General features: G+C 42.1%; 1 protein-coding gene across 1 annotated transcript in view; it reads right to left on the reverse strand.

Annotated features, from left to right (window-relative positions):
• Nucleotides 1–20,214, reverse strand: part of LOC122810645 (MLX-interacting protein-like) — a 1,455,256-nt gene that overhangs the window by 766,992 nt on the left and 668,050 nt on the right. Inside the window, exon 5 of the mRNA XM_044082218.1 lies at nt 15,065–15,109. Coding sequence (XP_043938153.1) covers nt 15,065–15,109 — 45 coding nt within the window. The remainder of the gene's footprint in view (nt 1–15,064; nt 15,110–20,214) is intronic.

Genomic DNA, 20,214 nt, shown 5'->3' on the forward strand with positions numbered 1-20,214 from the left:
CAAAAAAGGCACCACCAAGGTTTCCGGACTCCACACGGTTTTATTTAACACAAATTGTTAGGCGCTTTCATCAATGCAAATTGACTTCATCAGAACAATTACTTAAGTGTTCCATCTGTGAGAAATGTATGAATCAACCCTTTTTATGGTTGTCACATGCTTTATAGTTCTGTTCATACAGAAATCTTTAACTTGGACCAGACCTAAGAGCTACACATTCAATGGCTCCATGCCACCTCCACTGTGCATTAATAAAGAGAGAGAGAGAGGGAGTGGATTCCGGAAACCCTGGTGGTGCCTTTTTTTGATTTGTTCTTTTTGCACCATTGCACCACTTTTTGGGTTACTTCTTGCCTTAATGCTTAGTCAAACACTCTGCTTGTGCTCTGCTGACAAGGTTATAAGGCCGAAATATGCATATCCACAGCTAGTGGGGATTGGCTTTACTGGCCTGAAATTGTCCATTAAAATGACGAAACAAGTCATGGGCATTCAGAATTGCCATCGAGCTGAAACACCTGATGTTCATAAGGTTCATTTGCATATATCCCATGTAACTCTGATACAAGAGGTTTGGGAGGTCACTCAGTGGAAGTTCTAGCTTTGCAGTTTTCATTTTTGTTTTCACTGATTGTTTTTTTAAGTGACCTTCTCACTCATTGCTTTAGTTTGTTGTTTGAGGTATCATCTGCAACAGAAGAATTGCAATGGTCTTGCTCTGATACCATCCCAGGTAATATTTTATCATTTTCTACAAGTAAAAAGTCTAGCACTGAGTATTACTCCCCTTTTCCTTTGATATTCTGCTGATTATCCTCTCTGAAATCCTTTAACAAATTCACATGTTTATTTGATTCCAAATGGGTCTCCTGCAGCATAGCCATATGCAGTCTGTATTTATTAATATAAATTAATACTCATTCCTTTTTGTCTATACTTTTAAGGACATTTACACTCCAAGATAATATTGACAGAGTAGCCATTATGATAAAAAGCTTTTGTTCCCATCTATTATACAGAACGATTTTTTGAATGTGCATTTCCCAACTTTTGTTTTACATGCTCACACTAATGTTTGTTAGGCTGATCTTTTATACAGCTGTTTCTTCTCAACTCTATTCGAACCTGTGTCATACTGTATTTGACTTTGTTTTAATGAAACAGTCAAATACATTTTCAGAACACTCCCATCCCCTAGTAACTTAGAAAAAAACACACAGAGCTATACGCATTTTAAACAAATGAAGTTTAACCATCCAGATAGGAAGAATTTCCCCAAGTCAACAGCTGCACCCACAGACATTACTCATCTAAAATTAAGTTTACCCCAAGCTTCTGTCTCCATTTACACTGACAGTAGCCTGTTCTTTTCTCATCTCCGTTCCCCTCCCAGACATGAAAAGCAGTTTGCATGTTTAGAGAAAACATTAACTTTTGTCTCCAATAAAAATTGCACTGGCTACCTTTAAATAAACCTAAATTGTGCACTGTTAAGTCTGCTGGAGAGGCCATAATCTTTTATTCACTTTTCATAATTTCAAACTATTTTAACTGAACTGTTTGCCATTGTACCTTTAAATTTTACATTTTCCTCAGCAAATAATGCTTACAATTTTTGTGATTAATTGCTTACTCATTCAATTCATTTCCATGTAAAAGTGGTCAGCAAAGAAAAAATAAATAGCTACCCTTTGCAGATGCACGAAGGAATCTGTAAAATTCACTCCAAACAGTTATGTACAGTATTGCCTTGGACTATCCTCCAGGAAAAACAAATTTAAGTTGAACACAGCTAGATACATCAGCTTGGATATCTCGCTCGCCTCTCAACATTCCATGATTGCTGGAATAAATATGTTTCTCTTTTGGCTGGTGTATAGTGAATAATCATTTCACACAAACACCCCATTGTCACCAATTTTAACACCTTTTCTTTCTTCCACAATTTTGTCAGGATAAACTTCCCGCTGGTGTGAATACTTCTTTACTAATCTAGGTACTGGCTTTCTCATTGCCAGGTTTGGAGCGTATAATCAATGTACTCTTTCAATTAAGAAATCCTGCTTCAGAACACCAGTCCAGTTGTTTACTTGCACTTTTATAAAATTAATACAGTCCTGTTCTTTTCAGTTTCTCTGATGCACCAGAAAATCTCAGGTTCTCTCTGCATGCCTGACTTCCAACTCCATTTTTTAAACATTTCTTAGAGAGCCTCGTACTCTGTCTTTTCTTCATTCCAACCTCTGATTTTTGCAGTTTCTCAATTCATCCGAATAGCTAGTAACATCTTCTATTTTTCCAGACTTTTATTTCAGTTGATATATTCCTTCAATGTTTCACTTACTTTAATCACTTCTGAGTACATGAAATATTTTTTCCTCTAAAATTACTGGAAGCTATCTCATGCACCAAAAGCTGAAGCTTAATCTGCTTTTGCTGAAAAGCTACAAGATTCTTTCCAGCCAGTGTTTTCTCTTCAGTGTTTTTTTTTTTTTTTTTTTTTGTATCCAGGTAGTGTACTAACTAGCCAGTAAATGAATTTTCAACCAAGCTGACAATTTCACACACTGTTTTCACACTGGGAGAGCAGGAAAGCTGTTGACCACTGTGTGGCCATCTAAGAAGTCCAAGATTCTGCCACTCTGGAAACCAGGAAATGAGGATTGTTTTTTCTAGATCCCCTCACTCTGACCCTGGGTACCCTCCTCAACAAGAATTGTCCCTTGTGAGAAAACAATGTACACTGACCACAGGGACTATTGGTTTGAAATCCACACAGCAGCTGCAGGCTTGGTGACATGTATGTTGATCTACATAACTGAGTCTCCAAAGGGGCTCTGAACGAGGCCTTGGATCCCTAAGACCCTAGGCCTGAGGACTGCAGAAGCATCTCATCTGGACTCAACATTGAGCCAAGCAGGAGCATTGGATGCAATCATCTCAGTACTCAAAACCTAACTGCCTTCACCACTGTTCACACTTCTAATAATGTCTTGGAGTGGGTTTAATGGAGTTTGGGGATAAACTGGAAAACGCCATGGCAGTGTGAGCCAAGGCCTCAAATACCTTCTGATCCAAGTAGGTCTGCAAGGAATGTTCTCTTCTCAAACGTTTTTGGCATAACTTGACAGTCCCCTCTGCTGTCAATGTTGTTGCCAGGGCCTAAACAAAAAAAGGTACAAACTATGACAGTACTGGTGTAGGATTTGCTTGTTGCAAAACCAACAGCCTTCTTCCTGAGAGGCATTCATGTCCTAAACTATTTACCTGGGTGCCTGACCACAGCAAACAATACAGTCAAATACTAGTCACAAAATGCAATTTGCAATAAGAAAAAGTTCCCTAATGAGGAATGTCTCACACACTGAGCTGAGAACTATAATATACGCTGGACTAAAGACACTAGAATGGTACACAGACTATGAATTGTGTCAACTATGATCTAAAATGGCCCAGGATGTCAACTGTATACACAAAATATCTATTTAACTAGGGGCATATGTCTGCCTGGCCTGGAGGAGGAATGGTGCTGAGCTATGGAGCTCAGGCCTGATGTTGGACCTTTCTGTTGCGGACGTATCAGAAGTAGTTAAGTACTACTGCAACAGTGACTTACATGAAGAACTTTTACAGAGCATCAGGACTAAACTTCCCTACAATGAAGGAAAGAGAAGTTAAAAATGCTAAATGAAAATGATTTTAGAAAGTACAAAATTTGCAATGTGCACTACCAAAGCAACCACAGTACATTACTAATACAAGACACTTGTTTCTTTGGTAAATATCTGGCTGTACAATACCGGAACACACAATATCTACCACTTTCCTTTCTGTAAAGAATTCAATTTGAAGATCTAATTCACATGACTACACATTGAGACCCTATTACACACATCTGTGACTTTTAAGATTATCCTTCTAGGCCACAGCAAATATCCCTGAACAGTCTTGAGTATTAAGAAATGGTCATCTCTAAAATCCAAAACTGCAATTCAGTAACCTAGATTTGATACCAAAAATTGATAATTCAGAAAGAAAGCTAAATGAATGAAGTGGTACTCCCTCTATGTTCACACTCACAGTTGTGAGTGTAGGGGGTTATAGCACACATCAGTACTGACTCTAGAACAAAATGTTTCTGTAGGAAATGTATTACCAAGCCCGTGCCCTCCACAAACAAGTAAATGGGTGACTGGTCATTGGACACAGGAGCCCAAAAGTGGAAAAATGTTAAATTTCACAAATCTCACAGTTGCAGCTAGGATGCTAAAGGGTTGTCAGGGGGGAATAGTTGCTGGCCTAGCTATTCTCTTTGGGGGGGGGGGGGGGGCAGAGTCTTGCCAAAGAAAAATCTCCTACCAAAAGATGGCCAGGGGAATGTGAAAAAAATTTAAGTGATGTGCATTGTTACCTAGAACTATACCTTTACATACATACATTTAAAAGTTCATGCCATCCCTTACAAGCCCTTAATGATCACTGTGCAGGCTGCCAGCCCAGCTAGCTAGAATTTTGTAAATTCTATGTTATTTGTGAATAGTAATACGATTTGCATGCTTGTCCTACAAATGTAAGAAAACAATATTATGCGCTGAGCTTCAAGAATGTAACCACAGTGAACCCTACTGGAAAAGAACAGAGTTAACTTGCAAAACTCTAAGAAAATAAGTTGACAAGTAAAGAGTTTTACGATTGTGTTTACCACAGCAAGAAGATAATGTCTGCAGCTAGAAATTCTTTCTATTGTCTGGAAACAGAAATAATTACAGGTTTCAAAGGTAAAATTGTGCAACTCTTTTACGACTTCCAGTTCCAGGCAAGCTTCTAACAGATAAGTAGTTTTGACACAGGTTGCTAACCTTTATGTTTCTATCAGCCTGGAAACTAAAGGCAGAGGTGACCAGAATGCTGCAATCTGAGATAACCCAGCAGAAATGTTTGATAGTAATTTAAGAACCATCTCAGACAAAGTCTAGGCATTTTGTATCTCATCTTGGATCTGAACATATCCATCTTCGGCACTTCTCATCTGTATTTGCCTTGCTCTGTAAGACTTGGATCATAGTATCTCTCAGAGAGAGAGAGAGGAATATAGTAAGATTAGTCTAGACGTTTTCTGTATTTATGTGAGAGTGTCCTGCAATGTTTTACAATATTTCCTGTGATTCTGAACTCTGTTGCCACTGTGCTGAGTTATTGAGAATTGTCTTGTTCTTTTACTTATTATTAAATGTACTGAACCCCTTTAATTGTGGCTGGTTTGTTTAAACTCAGAGTACTTGCATGTATTTAGTCCCACTGTATAGGCCATTCTTAAATGGCCTTAAAAGTCTTGGACACACTTGCCATTAGGACAACAGGAACTTTACACAGTAGAATTGGTCACCCTATGGTAAGGGCTTTATAGTAGCTGATAAATAAGGGTGGTTGGTGGCAGCTGGTAATACCATACAGTCTGGGCAGGAGGCGGCTTAGCTAGTGAATCTGTGCCAGCCTTCCCCCAGGAGTGTGTGTGTGTTTGTATACAAATCATATTTCAATGTGTGTGCGTCAGCTACTTGGGCAGGGACACAAAGCACTGGCTGGACAGAGGGTGCTGGAGGTTTTGGCTTGACCACTCAGCTGAGATCTTAACCCTATAGCTGTGCCAGTGGGGAGTTTTACTGGGGATCTGGAGAGAGAAAGAGAAACCAGCCACAGACTGACTGTGATCTCTGTGTGCTCTTAAGGAAAATAAGAAGTTATGTACCTACCATAACGTTCCATGTTAGTTGTCTTCTCTCGCCTTCTTTCTTGCTTGATGGGTTCGGAGCCAATCCTCGGCTCCGACTCGGCACTTGCTTTAGCTCGAGAACTCCTTTTACCAGCTCGAGGCAGCCCCATATCCCATGATGCAAGGCAGTAAGTACCCAGATCTCGTTTGTTGACAAAGGGCAATAACACCAAGCAAAAAATATATACTTCCCAAAGGAAGAAGAAACTTACAGATGGAAAAAGGACCAGGTCTGAATGGTCCTTAGTATAATAGTTTCTTATACAAGGTCTGTCCAGGCCAGGGGGAAGGAGGGAGGGTCGAAGAAAGAAGGCGAGAAGACAACTAACATGGAGCGTTATGGTAGGTACATAACTTCTTAATGTTAAGTTGTCAATCTCGCCTTCATTCTTGCTTGATGGGACCGCGTCCTAGCACCTCTATCCTGGGTGGCTCAATGGAACAAACTCTTGAGGACTGTAGAGCCAAAACTGGCTCTGTCCCTGGAGGCCAAGTCCAATTTGTAATGGGAAACAAAAGTGTGAGGAGTGGCCCAAGTGGCCGCCGCACAAATAGTGTCCAAAGGAAGTCTAGCTTGAAAGGCTGTAGAAGTAGCTAAACTCCTAGTTGAATGTGCTTTAGGTTTTGAGCACAGCTGTTTTCCCGAGTGTATAAATTTCAGTGATGACCGAAGAAAGCCATCTGGACAAAGTCACTTTAGAAACAGGAAGGCCTTTTTTATTATCCGCATAGGAAACAAAAAGTTGATCAGATTTTCTAATTTTTTTTGTTCTATCCAAATAATATCTAAGTTGACGGTGGACGTCAAGATAATGTAGCTTTTGTTCAGCTCTATCTGAATAGTTAGGAAAAAATACAGGGAGATCAATGGATTGATTCAGATTGTTTTTTGAAGCGACTTTAGGTAAAAAGGATGGATTAGTCCTCAAAGATACTCTGTCTTTGTGAAAAATCAGATAGGGGGGTCGAACCGAAAGAGCATGAAGTTCAGACACCCTCCTGGCAGATGTAATAGCCACTAGGAATAAAGTTTTCCAAGAAAGATATTTCAGGGAACAAGAAACAGCTGGCTCAAAGGGGGGAAGAATCAAGGATGTCAGCACTAAATTTAGATCCCACTGAGGAGGAGGATTCCTGATTGGAGGCTTTAGTAGGAAAATTCCTTTCAAGAAGGCCCTGCAGAGCCTATGGGACATAATATTATGATCTGCTATCCCGACATGAAAATTTGAAATAGCAGCCAATTGAACTCTGACTGTGGAAGAAGAGGAGCCTGCATGAAAAATCTCTGCTAAGAAGTCCAAAACTGCCTGAACAGGGGCAGTAAAAGGATCAATATTTTGGGCCTTAGCCCAATAAGAGAAACGTTCCATTTGCTTGTGTAAATCCTCCTGGTAGAGGATTTTAGTGAAGCTACTATGATGTCTCTAACTGGGTTAGAGATCAAAGGAAGCCTGGCTAAGGAAGGAAGTGGAGCAACCATGCTGTGAGGTTGAGAGAAGGGATTGACCGGTGCAGCTGACCGGATTGGTGAATCAGTAGATCTGGCACTGGGTCCAGATGCCACGGCTGCACCAAAAGGTGATGATGGAGGAACGGGAACCAAACTTGTCGAGGCCAGTAAGGGGCAATGAGAATCAATTTGGCTCTCAAAACGGTAGCTTTCTGGATCACCTGAGGGATCAGAGGAAATGGAGGGAAGGCATAAAGAAGTCCCTGGGGCCAATCCTGGGTCAGAGCGTCTCTGGGGGGATGGCCTGATAGAGGGAAGAGGCTGAAGAAGTCTGGACATTTGCTGTTTTGGGGAGTAGCAAAAAGATCGCAATATGGACGACCCCATTCCAGAAAAATTTCTTCCGCTATAGATTGTTTGAGAGACCACTTTCGTGAGGCATGAGGATAGCTCTGCTCAATCTGTCCGCTATGATGTTGGTTTTCCCAGGGATATGCGTTGCTACCAGAAACCGATGAGAGGAGATCGCCCATTGCCAAAGTCTGAGCGCTTCGACACAAGGGGTAGGACTTGGTTCCGCCCTGTTTGTTGATATACCACACTACAGACATGTTGTCTGTGTGGACTGCAATTGTCCCTACGGGAAGAAAGTCGTTGAGGGCTTGCAACGTTAAAAGCACTGCTCTCATCTCCAGGACATTTATGTGCAGATGGTACTCGAACGGTTGCCACGTCCCATGAACCATCCTGCCCTGATAATGACCCCCCCACCCGATCAGGGAGGCATCCGTGGTGACAGTGGCTATCGGGGACGGGGGTACAAAGCACCTGCCTTGGTGAACCTGAGACGATGTGATCCACCAAGTAAGATGCTGTTTGCATGTCTGTGTCACCAGAATCTGGTGACGCATTGGGAGTTGCTGGTATGACCACTGTGTGAACAGCATCCACTGAAGGAGGCGCATGTAGAATCGAGCCAGGGGAAGAAGAGTAATGGCCGCAGCCATGAGACCTAATACCTTTAGAACCATTCTGGCCTGTACTTTCTTGCTGGCCAGAATGATCCTGACATGAGTCTGAATGTCTGAAACTCTTTGTTCTGTAAGGGTAGCTGACATCCGAACAGTGTTTAAGTTTGCGCCTATGAAGGTAATAGACTGGCAGGGCGATAAGGATGACTTTTCGAAGTTGATTGAGATGCCTAAATGAGAACAAAGGTCTATTGTGTAATCCCTGGCTTGTATAAGCTGATGCCTGGTGGTGGCTGACAGGAGCCAGTCATCGAGATACGGAAACACCTGGAATCCTTGACGTCTCAGGTGAGCCGTGACCACTGCCATGCATTTGGTGAACACTCTGGGGCTGTAGTGAGACCAAAGGGCAGGGCTCTGAACTGGAAGTGACTGGACCCCAGCCAGCGGAGAAATCTCCTGGAGCGTCTGTGAATTTTGATGTGATAGTACGCATCCTGAAGATCTATTGAGCACATCCAGTTGTCCTTCTGTAAGAAGGGCAGAATTGACTGAAGAGTGACCATTCGGAATCTTGTCTTCCTGACAGACTTGTTGAGTCTGCTGAGATCCAATATTGGTCTCCAGTCTCCCGTCTTTTGGGGACCAAAAGAATCTTGAGTAGATTCCGGGCTCTGAATGGTCTATTGTAACTGGCTGAATGGCTCTTTTTTGCAGTAGTTTTGCGATTTCTAACTCTGCAATTTCCCTTAGACCGGGTGGTACATCTGGAAGGGAACCTGAGGGAAGGGACTTTCCTCGAAAGGAATTATGTAACCCTTGGATATGATCGACTGTACCCATCTGTCTTGAGTGAGGGAATGCCAGGCTTCTGGGTACAGTGATAATCTTACAACGACTGCCTACAAGGAGGGACAGCCGGGCAACACCTCAGGGATGCTGAAAGGGCTTATCAGAGAGAGGCTCCCTGTTTCCCTGGTTCTTGGACCCCTCTGCCTCTAGAGCGGCGTCTGTTGTTGTTACCCCTCTGCCTCTAGGGGTAAACTGACCACGTGAATCGGCGTGACTCCTTGGGATTTACGGAACCACATCTTCCCACCCTTCTGTCCTTTGGGATAAGGCCTAGAAGGGGTGGAAAACGGACTCCAACAGCAGAAAGAGTCTTGCCGTCCTGCTCACACCTGGTCAAGGTTTCCTTCACCTGAGGGCCAAACAAAGCTGACCCATCAAAGGGAGAATTTGTGAAGGACGCCTTAAAAGGATCCGCAAAATCACATAGCCGCATCCAGGCTTGGCGTCTAAGAGCCACACCTGTGCCTGCGGCTCTACTGCTCCATCCGCAGCATAAGATATTAGCCGCATGGAGGAGTTAGCAATGGAATTGAGGGTTCCTAGCTGCGAAGCAATCTTTTCTTGAGCCCCTGCAGCTGTAGGATCCTGAACTACTTCTCCCAGCTCCTTCAGGATATCTCTCTGGAGTCTGGTGAAGTGACAAAGATAATTCAGCGAGCATAGCAAAGGTCGCTGAGGAAAACATCCGCTTGCATACCTATCCATGGTCCTAGAGTCCTTATTAGGAGGATGGGCGGCACGGAAGGACCTGCAAGTTTCTTTTGGTGGCCGCAGCCACCACCATGGCATCAGCGGGGACACCCTTGGTAAGGAATTGTTTGTCACTAGGGGCAGTGATAAATTTAGAAGGCCTCCTAGGGACTGGCTCTACAGAGTCAGGAGCTGCCCACGCCTTTCGTTCAATAACCTGCATAAGGGGGTCGAAAGGCGGAGACACCCAGGAGGTGGAGGGCCGAGATCCAAACGCCTCTAGGTATACTGACTCATCCTCAGAGGGATTGTTGGTGGGCCAGTTTCCCCTCTGTTTCAGAAGTTCTAGGATGTCTGAGAAGGAGACATCCTCAGAGGGGATCTAGGGATCCCTCTGACTCATCAAAGTCAGTATCCGAAGTGACAGACTCAGGGGAGTCTACATGCTTCCTCTTACAAGTCCTCTTCCTAGGAGGATCTCCCGAAACATCAGGAGAATCCTCGGAAGAGGGGAAATTCCCAATGGGGAAACCTGAGGCGGAGGATCTCTGGGTCCTGTAGCAAGAGAAGTGGCAGAGATGTCAACAGGTACTATAGAGGGAGGAGCTACGGGAAGAGACTGCTGACTGATACCAGTGGCCAGTACACTCTTCATCACCTCGAATGCTCCCCTCCCAGGCAGGTCCGAGAGAACCCGCTCCGAAGAGCTAGGAACTCCAGGGACCACCGAAAAGGAAGTCTCCGAGGCAGATGTCGGAGCCGAGCTCACCAAGGCCGAGGCTCCAAGGGGAAGAGCGGGCTCGGACAAGGGTCCGATGCCACTCACCCCTCGGAGGAGACCATGGAAGCCCGACCACGAATCCCTCTAAGGAAGAGGAGATAAGAGTAGGGGCTGAAGGAACAGAAGGGGTATCCGTCCTCCAGCCGTAGCAGTAACCATGCCGAAGACTCCAACTCCAAGCTCTGGGGTAGAGTTGAAGGAGGAACTGTAACGGGGTGTGGACCAACAGTCGTCTGCTGAGACGGACTGTGTAACATTTGGGCCAGTACCTGTGACTTGAGTAATCTACTGACCACTCTCTCTAGGTCATGATCTGACAACCTGGATGACCTTGAAGATCGGCTCCGATGGCTCCGTTCCGATAGAAGAGGTGAAGCCGAGCCGAAAGTATGGGCTCCAAGGAAGGAGACCACGCCCTCTCCCTGGAAGGAGCCATCGGAGCCGATACTATCGATCCTGTCGGCGCCGACTTCGGAGCCGACAGAACGCCGATGTATCGGCTCCAGCGGAGCCGATACAGCCACCAAAGTAACGGTGTCGGAGCCGATCGGGCCGACCCCGATGCCTGTGCCACATGGGTGTCGGAACCGATCGGAGCCGACATCGAAGTGGACAATACAGATTCGGCACCGATAGCCATCGGTGCGAAGGCTGTCAATCCAGAATCGGCTCCAGCGGAGCCGATCTCGACTCAATGCAGTCGGGCCGAGGCCGCAGGCTTAGATACAGAAGCCTGGGCCTTGGCAGGTTTTGTTGATTTTGGTGGAGCCGACTTAGCCGGAGAGCCCTCCGGCTTAAGAAGGCCCCTAAGAATCAACTTGTTGCCTCTCCTGCAGGACTCTCTGGCTGAAGGAGTGACAAATAGCACAGGAGTCCTGCAGGTGAAGAGGGCCCAGACAATACAGGCAAGAAGTGTGACCGTCTGTCAGAGACATCTTCTGACAGCACGAGTCACACTTCTTAAAACCTGAGACCCTCTCCTTTGACATGGTGCCGACACAACACACAGACACACTAGTCAAAATTAAATTAAACAAAAATACCAAGAGGTATTCTATAAAACACCAACACACACACCCTAACAGGGGGGGGATGGGATAGGGAAAATTGACTAACAAAAATTTAAAAGAGACAGGGAATTTCTGTCAGAAAAGGGTAGAAATAAATTTAAACTATCAAAAATTAGTTTTAAACTAAAAAGGGGCTTGAAAAAATCACAAATGTGAACTACTTACCAGGAGCTGGTAAAGAGAAGACCTCCCAAGCGAAGCGGCAAACGAGATCTGGGTACTTACTGCCTTGCATCATGGGATATGGGGCTGCCTCGAGCTGGTAAAAGGAGTTCTCGAGCTAAAGCAAGTGCCGAGTCGGAGCCGAGGATCGGCTCCGAACCCATCAAGCAAGAATGAAGGCGAGATTGACAACTTAACATTTATACTTTACTGTGTGTGTACTTGTCATTCTCCCAATGTCCACATCCCTCACTGGGGTTAGTGGTGAGGACTGAGGCTCATTGATTACGGGGCTAGTGCAGGGGCATCACAATCACCTCCCAAATCCATACAGGATAGCCCTCATGTAAATTTGTGTCTACCTATTCAACTGTCAAGACAAGCCTTAAAGGCGGACAAACCGCTACTTTGATTCACAGTGGTAACTTATTCCAAAGGTTGGGAACATGTTTAGTTAAGCACCTTATCTCTCCACTGAGTGTTGTTTAATTGGAAGCAGTTTTTTTTTGTCGATTTTTGCATTTAGCTTGAAACCTTTTTCAGTACATCAGGTATGTGAATAGTACAAAAAATAAAACACAGACCAACCCAAAATGAGCAGAGAAACTCCACTTTAATGACGCGAACCAAAAACAGCAAGTCCCATAAACTAAGCACTTTCACCATTAAAATAGGGTTTCCTCAGAGTGACATGGGATACAAACAACTTGGTTTAAATAGTGATGTAAGCAAAACCAACCAATCATTTCATGTGATGTCACGTTGAATTTTTTTTTTAATAAAAACACAGTTAATAAAGGTAAATAAAACCTTAAGTTTTCTCCAGAAAACACAAAACACTTTTACAGCTTATATAGCCATATGATTAAAAAACATATACATTATATATGTGTAATAGATGTGTTATTGAAATGTCAAATAAAATGCAGTTAATTAATTACTTTAACCCTTGCCCTTTCTTTTAAAATAGGTAAAACTGCAATGTTGTCATTCAAGCCTGGGGGGATGATGTGGCATCAAGCCTAATTTGCCATTTTATCTCCATAATTTCTACTTTTAATTGTTCACCCCTCCCCCCTTCACACAGTAGCACCTTGTCTATCACAAAAAAGATAAACTTGTTAAAGTTAGTGCAGATTATACTGTGAATGTATAGAGCATTGTGTTGATTTTTAGATTTGATTGCCCTCACATGTTCTGCTACTCTATCCCTTAATCTATGTACAGTCTTGCCCATGTAGAAACTGTGGCAGCTCATGCAGGTAGCAACATACACCAACATAGTAGTGTTGCAGCTGCACCTTCTTTGGCAAGATAAAGTACGTTCAAATCCATGAATGGAAATGTTAAGGGCCATCATTGATATATCTGCAAAACTTACATGCTCCACACAAGCATTATAGACCTTTGTTGGCTCCGTTTAGAATCCTCAAGAATATTTTTAATATTCCTTCCCCTGCTATAAACAATCTTTGGCTTGTGCCCCAAGATATTCTTACAGAACCAATCTGCCAAGCATTGTTGATGGCTATCGACAGTGGTGCAAGCACAGTGATTATATCTCAAAATCATAGCACTAACATTACTTATCACCTTATTTACAGTATTCTTCACAATTTCAGAACACAAAATAGGCCGAAATATAGTACTTCAAGAATTTCGTGCCTAACTTTCTGTAACAGGTTTAGGGGTACCCCTTTTCCAAAAACATCCCTACCAGTTTATACAACTCCTCTCTAAAGGTGTCATTGTCACTTGCTAGACTTAACAATCTAACCATCTGATCCTTAATTCCCTTCTTTTGATCAAAGGGGTGACAACTTACAAAATGTAACACAGAATTAGAAAAAGTTTTCTTCCTGTATGTGCTACAATGTAAAACTCCCCTTTCTCTATTTAGATGGATATCCAGAATGTTAGTTTCATCTGGGTGCCATGAACTAGTAAACTTAAGGAATGGGGTAGTGTTGTTCAAAACATCAAACTTTGTAGCCTGTAGCTCATTACCTTGCCACAAAATCAGAATATTGTCCAAAAACTTATTGTATAAAAGGATCTTGGACATAAATTCTGAAGGAAAGATACGTTTCTTCCCAATGCAAAAGCACTAGATTGGCAAATATGGGGGCGAACTTTGCTTTCGTGGCTACCCCAGGTGTTTGGTGGTAAATCTCCCCCTCAAAACTGTAGTATAAGTTCCACCAGAATGTTTATCCTTGTTTTGTCAATTACTTTGCTTCTCAAACTCTCACAAACGGAATGCAGCCCCTCCTCATGGGGTATAATAGAAAATACATTTACATCCACTGTAAAAGAAAAGAAAAGGTATCAGATACCCCAAAAGCTCTAAGTCGATCCAAACAATGCCAAGAGTCCCTTAGTATATGTTCTGCCTCAACCACAACCTTATTAGTCTTCTCATCCAAAAAAGGAAGCAAGGGGTTCCATTTTGGATCCCCTAACCGCAACAATAGGTCTAAATGGTGGGTTACTGGGACACTTGTGAATCTTGGGGATCCCAAAAATCACTGGTTTAACAGGATGTTCTACTGTAAGAAACCTGAACTCTCTCATCTACAGCTCCCTGAAAGAGTGCATCTAGCATGTATAAATCGATCCTGGCATATGCCCTATTAATTTCATTCTTAGTAGCCCTACTGTAAGCGAGGGGGTCATTGAGAACACATAGTCAAAATGAGACATGATTATTAGGCCCCCTCTTTTGACAGGCTTCATAATACGCATATTACTGTTCTTAGCTAAATCATATAACCCTTTTCTCTCTTCATTGCTGAGGTTGTCATGTTCATACTTACTGTTTTTAAGAATTTTTCTTAATTCATTCTCACACAGTTTTTTCAAAGAACATAACATCCACATTATTTGGGGGAGTAAAACTTTTCCTCTGTAGGTCTATCCTGTGAATAAGTCCACCCTTTGCTGGAGCAACTTAATATCACTGGATAAGCAGATAATTGTGCCCCTCTCGTCATTAGCAAACTTGAGCATCCACAGTTCTGAGATATTTGACTGAATGTCTACAAAATAAATGCAAAACAGGATAGCCTAACAGGCAAAATGTATAAAATACCAGGGTAATGCACAGCTACAGAAGAAATGGATAAAATAGACAAGTGTAAAAGATTAATAATTTTACCCTTGTAAATGTTTATGAATTCTAATCCATTACACTGCAAAAAACAATTACAACCAGCATTTATGTTTCACAACAAAAAGGCATTCCAGCCACTTGGGAGTAAACAAGGGGGATAAAAAAAAATGAAGCAAGCAGCAGACAGTATCAGGCCCTACCTGTAGTAACACAGACAGATCTTCATTACTCTTCTTGTGACGTAACTAAAAAGTAAAACAAATAAGTCACTGAACAATGATGGCAATAAAAAAAACTACAATAAAGGCAGAAACAAAAAATGTATGCATCATTAAAATACATTTACATGGTAACTGGGTACTGGCAGTTGTTACAGCTATCCTTTTTTAGGCCCAATTAACCCCATGCAGCTGTAGTACACAGACCAGGTATTTCAACAGAAGACGCATGAAAATTAGTAGTCATCATATACAGACTCCTTAAATAGTGCAGACAAGTACTTGAACAGGCTTGCAGATTAAAAAGAGCACAATATTCAGCCTGAAAAGGAAGAAACTCAAATGTATGACTGCTACATGTAAAATAAAGCTAAGTTACGCTAGCAAAAACACAGAGATAATTTGGTGAGTTAAGTATTAGAAATGCAATTTTTGCACTTGACAGAATATTAGACTTGGCTGTTTATTTGCCTAGACACTAGAGATAACTGATCATGAAGATGGCTGTGTTTCCATGGCAACAAATTCTTGTTAGCATGAACTCCTTTCCTAACCCACAATGCCTTGATGCCATCTGAATTTCCAGAAAGACTGAATTTAGACAATTATCTTGGAAAAGTTATGGAACGGGCCTCACTGAACATGAGAATAACATAGGATCCAATAGCCAAATAAGGCCTCTGGTGAGCCTCTACATTCCTCCAAATAGGTTGATTTGAAGGGGAACTCTAAAAAAAAATAATCACCAAGGTACCAAAAAGAACTTATAAATATACACAGGCACCACCAGGAATGAATACCAAATTCCAAATGTACAAACACAGGTTTAATAAAAACAAACTGAACACACATACTGCTGACATTAACGTTCGTTAAAGTCCAAATGACGAACGAACGTTAATGTCAGCAGTATATGTGTGTTCAGTTCGTTTTTATTAAAGCTGTGTTTGTACATTTGGACTTTAGTATTCGTTCCTGGTGGTGCCTGTGGATATTTACGATTTGGGGGGGGGGGGGGTGAGTTGTTCTGGAGTCTGGACAGATACCAGCTAAAAATCAAACATTCTATTACGTACACAATTTATATATTTATGCTGGTCCTGTCTTGACACAAACTGATGGACAGAATCCACAGCAGACTTGTGAGGTCTAACACAACACACCTTTGAGAAGCGTGACCCTGAAGGGGGTCTGAGCTTTATATATTTCCAAACTGCAATGTGTGGCAAAAGTATGTTAACAGACCATGTGGCAGCAACACACAATTCTTCCAAGGACAAATTTCCGAGAAAGGCCATGGACATAGCTTGAACACTGAAGTGCACTTTTGTTTTGGAAGGTAGGCACTTGTCTATATAAAAAAAAAAAAAAAAAACACTGTTTTCCAAGATGGTTGCACACTATTTCAGCTTTCCCAGTGTGAAAAAATAAACTGACAGATAAGAGTCAGTGATTCTGCCTGTTTTAGAATCATTTAGTTACTGGCCAGTAAGTGCACTGCCTGGAAGCTGGCAAACAACCAACTTAAATAGCCTGAGAGAAAACCAATTAGAAAGGGTAAAGATAAAATAATCGGGAAGAATGCTGCTGTTACGCAAAAAGCAGTTCAAGATTCAGCTTTGGTACAAGAAATGGCTTCCAGTAATGTAGAGGAAAAAATAAGTAGTCAACCATACCTCTCAGCTATCCAGATTTTTGTCTCATTTTTGGTCTGCTTGTCATAAAATCTGTGATTCCTGGCAAATCATTGGGATGATCTGATGACTGAAGTCACTAAATGACATATTTCACATCCTTCAGAAAATACATGTTAACACAAACCCTGTTACTCTAGCAATTTTCTAAGTTTATAAGAGCAATATTTAAAATCTGCCCTTATTTTTGGGCCTTTGTCCCCTATTCTGTCAGGCTGTGTCCTGATTTCTAGCACCAAGAGGATGAGAGGTATGCTCTCAGTCAATTAAAATAAACGAAACATTGAAGGAGTATTTTCAAATAAAATAACAAAAGGCTGGAAAAATGGAAACTGCTTTAAACAAACATTCATATGAACTGATAAAACTGCAAAAATCAGAGGTTGTTATGAAAAGGCTGGCCGAGTATGAGACTGCTCAATTAAAGCGGTTTCAAAAAATGGTAGACAACAGAGCACGCAGAAAACACCTGAGATTTCCTGCTGTACTACAGAAACTAGAACAGACAGACTGTATTAATTTTATGAAACAAAAATAATTAAGTGGACTAGCATTCCACAGCAGAATTTAACTGAAAGGGCATATCATGTGTATTGGAACAAGAACACTTATCTACCTACTTAACTGAATAAACTACTGGAAACTTCAAGTTCTTTTTATTCCTCCCACAGGAAGGGTATCAGAGAGACAGACGCACAGTCTCCTAGACCTGCTACACTAAAGTGATTTTATTTGGACTTGTCCTTTATACTCTTGCTTCTTGTTAGTCCTGTCACCATCTGGATCACAGGTGGGATACCAGACTTCACTCGACCCTCAGGATTACCTCTGTTTTCAAGGTACAATAACTGGGCTAGACTAGAAAGAAAATATATTTCAAAGGAGAAAGCGCATTTAATTGAAACCTTCGACACAAATCCAGTAAGTTTTTCAGATCACGCATCGATAACAACCAAGACATACAGTGTAATGAAAAAAAAAAAGTGGCACTAGCACTTCCCCACTTACCTATTAAAGTCCGAGGAATTTAAAGAATGGGTTGTGGAAATTATTCAAGAGTTATTAGAAAAGATAATTTCTTCATAAGTTATAGTTAGTGAGCAGGATAACATGAAAGTGGAGTTTAACAAAAAGGTAGAAAAATGGTTAAGTAGAGTGCCTGACAAAGGTTAATATATTGCAGAATATAAAGGGAATCTCTCAGAACAAGAGGTGCAAATCCAGAAAGCTAAAGGGAAAATAAGGGATTATCTGGATAATATGCATGTGCATGACTTTAGAAAAATTATTAAAAAATAATTTTGGATATCTCCAGAACACAAAAACTTTTAGCACAATGACTTACGCAACAGAAAATAGAAAGGGTTGTCAAACTTAGGGAGCCTATAACAAGAAAAATAAACAGATCCTGTACAGGTATTAAGAGGAAATATTTATGTATACTCAATCTTCAGGAGAGTCTCCAGGAATAGATGGCATTTCCGTGGACGTTTAGAAGCTAGGAGGGAGAAAGTCAAAGATCTGGAAGGTTTTGTTTAACAGAATCTTAAAAAGGAAGGGAAGCACCTACATCCTGGAAGAAATCAGTGGTGGCTGTAATACCCAAAGATGGTAAAGACCTATCAAACAGCTTCATATAGACTCATTTCAGTTTTAAACTAGGCCTATAACACGTTTAAGTCTATAATGGCTAAAACAATGACATGGGTGTTGTCAAAATTAACAGACATGGATCAGTGTGGTTTTCTGGAGGGGAGGCAAACATTTGAAATTAACAGAAAAATGATTCGGAGAGAAGCAGAACACAAGATACCATTGCTTTTGGTGGGGTTTGATGTACAGAAAGCATTCAACAGAATAAGCTGTGATTTTATGAGTAAGGCAAAGGAAGCATCTGCATTCCCCAGATACAATAAGGCTAAATAGGAGGTTATATGAGGGATCAGAGGCTAAAATTTTAAATGGGATGGTTCCTCTCTGACAAGGTGTGTATGAATACAGGAACCAGGCAGGGGTATCCTCTTTCACCTTTATTTACATCACCTTTAGAGCCAAAAGCAAAGATAAGTGACCCAGAAATTCAAAGATACAAGTGGTATGGTAATCAAGAAAAGATGGCTTTATTTGCAGACAATATTTTTGTACCTGATAAAACCAGTAAAGGACACCCCAATGCTGAGGAACATTGTTAAACAGCTTCAAGAATTTTTGGGATACAAAATGAATGAAGACAAAAACACTATAGCTGTAAACTCATCATTCTCTTTCGGCTTTTCCCGTTAGGGGTCGCCACAGCGGATCATCTCTTTCCATTTCTTCCTATCCTCTGCATCTTGCTCTGTCACACCAACCGCCTGCATGTCCTCTCTCACCACGTCCATAAACCTTATCTTAGGCCTTCCTCTATTCCTCTTACCTGGCAGCTTCATCCTTAGCATCTTTTTCCCAATATACCCATCATCCCTCCTCAGCACATGTCCAAACCAACGCAATCTCGTCTCTCTTGCTTTGTCTCCAAACTGTCCAACATGAGCTGACCCTCTAATATACCGATTCCTAATCCTATCCATCCTAGTCACACCGATTGCAAATCTTAACATCTTTAACTCTGCCACATCCAGCTCTGACTCCTGCCTTTTTGTCCATGCCACTGCCTCCAACCCATATAACATAGCTGGTCTCACTACACTCTTGTAGACCTTCCTTTCACTCTTACGGATACCCGTCTGTCACAAATCACTCCTGACACTCTTCTCCACCCATTCCACCCTGCCTGTACTCTCTTCTTCACCTCTCTTCCACATTCACCATTACTCTGAACTGTTGATCCCAAGTACTTAAACTCGTCCACCTTTACCAACTCTACTCCCTGCATCCTCACCATTCCTCTACCCTCCCTCTCATTTACACACATATATTCTGTCTTAGCCCTGCTGACCCTCATTCCTCTGCTCTCTAGAGCATATCTCCACCTCTCCAGAATCTCCTCAACCTGATTCCTACTCTCACTACAGATCACAATGTCATCTGCAAACATCATAGTCCACGGAGCCTCCTGTCTGATCTCATCTGTCAACCTGTCCATCACCACTGCAAATAAGAAAGGACTCAGAGCTGATCCTTGATGTAATCCCACCTCCACCTTAAACGGATCTGTCACTCCCACTGCAGTCCTCACCACTGTCACACTACCCTCGTACATATCCTGTACCACTCTTACGTACTTCTCTGCCACTCCCGACTTCCTCATACAATACCACAACTCTTCTCTAGGCACCCTGTCATATGCTTTCTCCAAGTCTACAAAGACGCAATGCAACTCCTTCTGACCTTCTCTGTATTTCTCCATCAACACTCTCAGAGCAAACATTGCATCTGTAGTGCTCTTTCCTGGCATGAAACCATACTGCTGATCACTAATCATCACCTCCCTTCTTA

The sequence above is a fragment of the Protopterus annectens genome, chromosome 9.part0 (assembly GCF_019279795.1).
Source record: "Protopterus annectens isolate FY-2018-M chromosome 9.part0, PAN1.0, whole genome shotgun sequence".
NCBI lineage: Eukaryota > Metazoa > Chordata > Ceratodontiformes > Protopteridae > Protopterus > Protopterus annectens.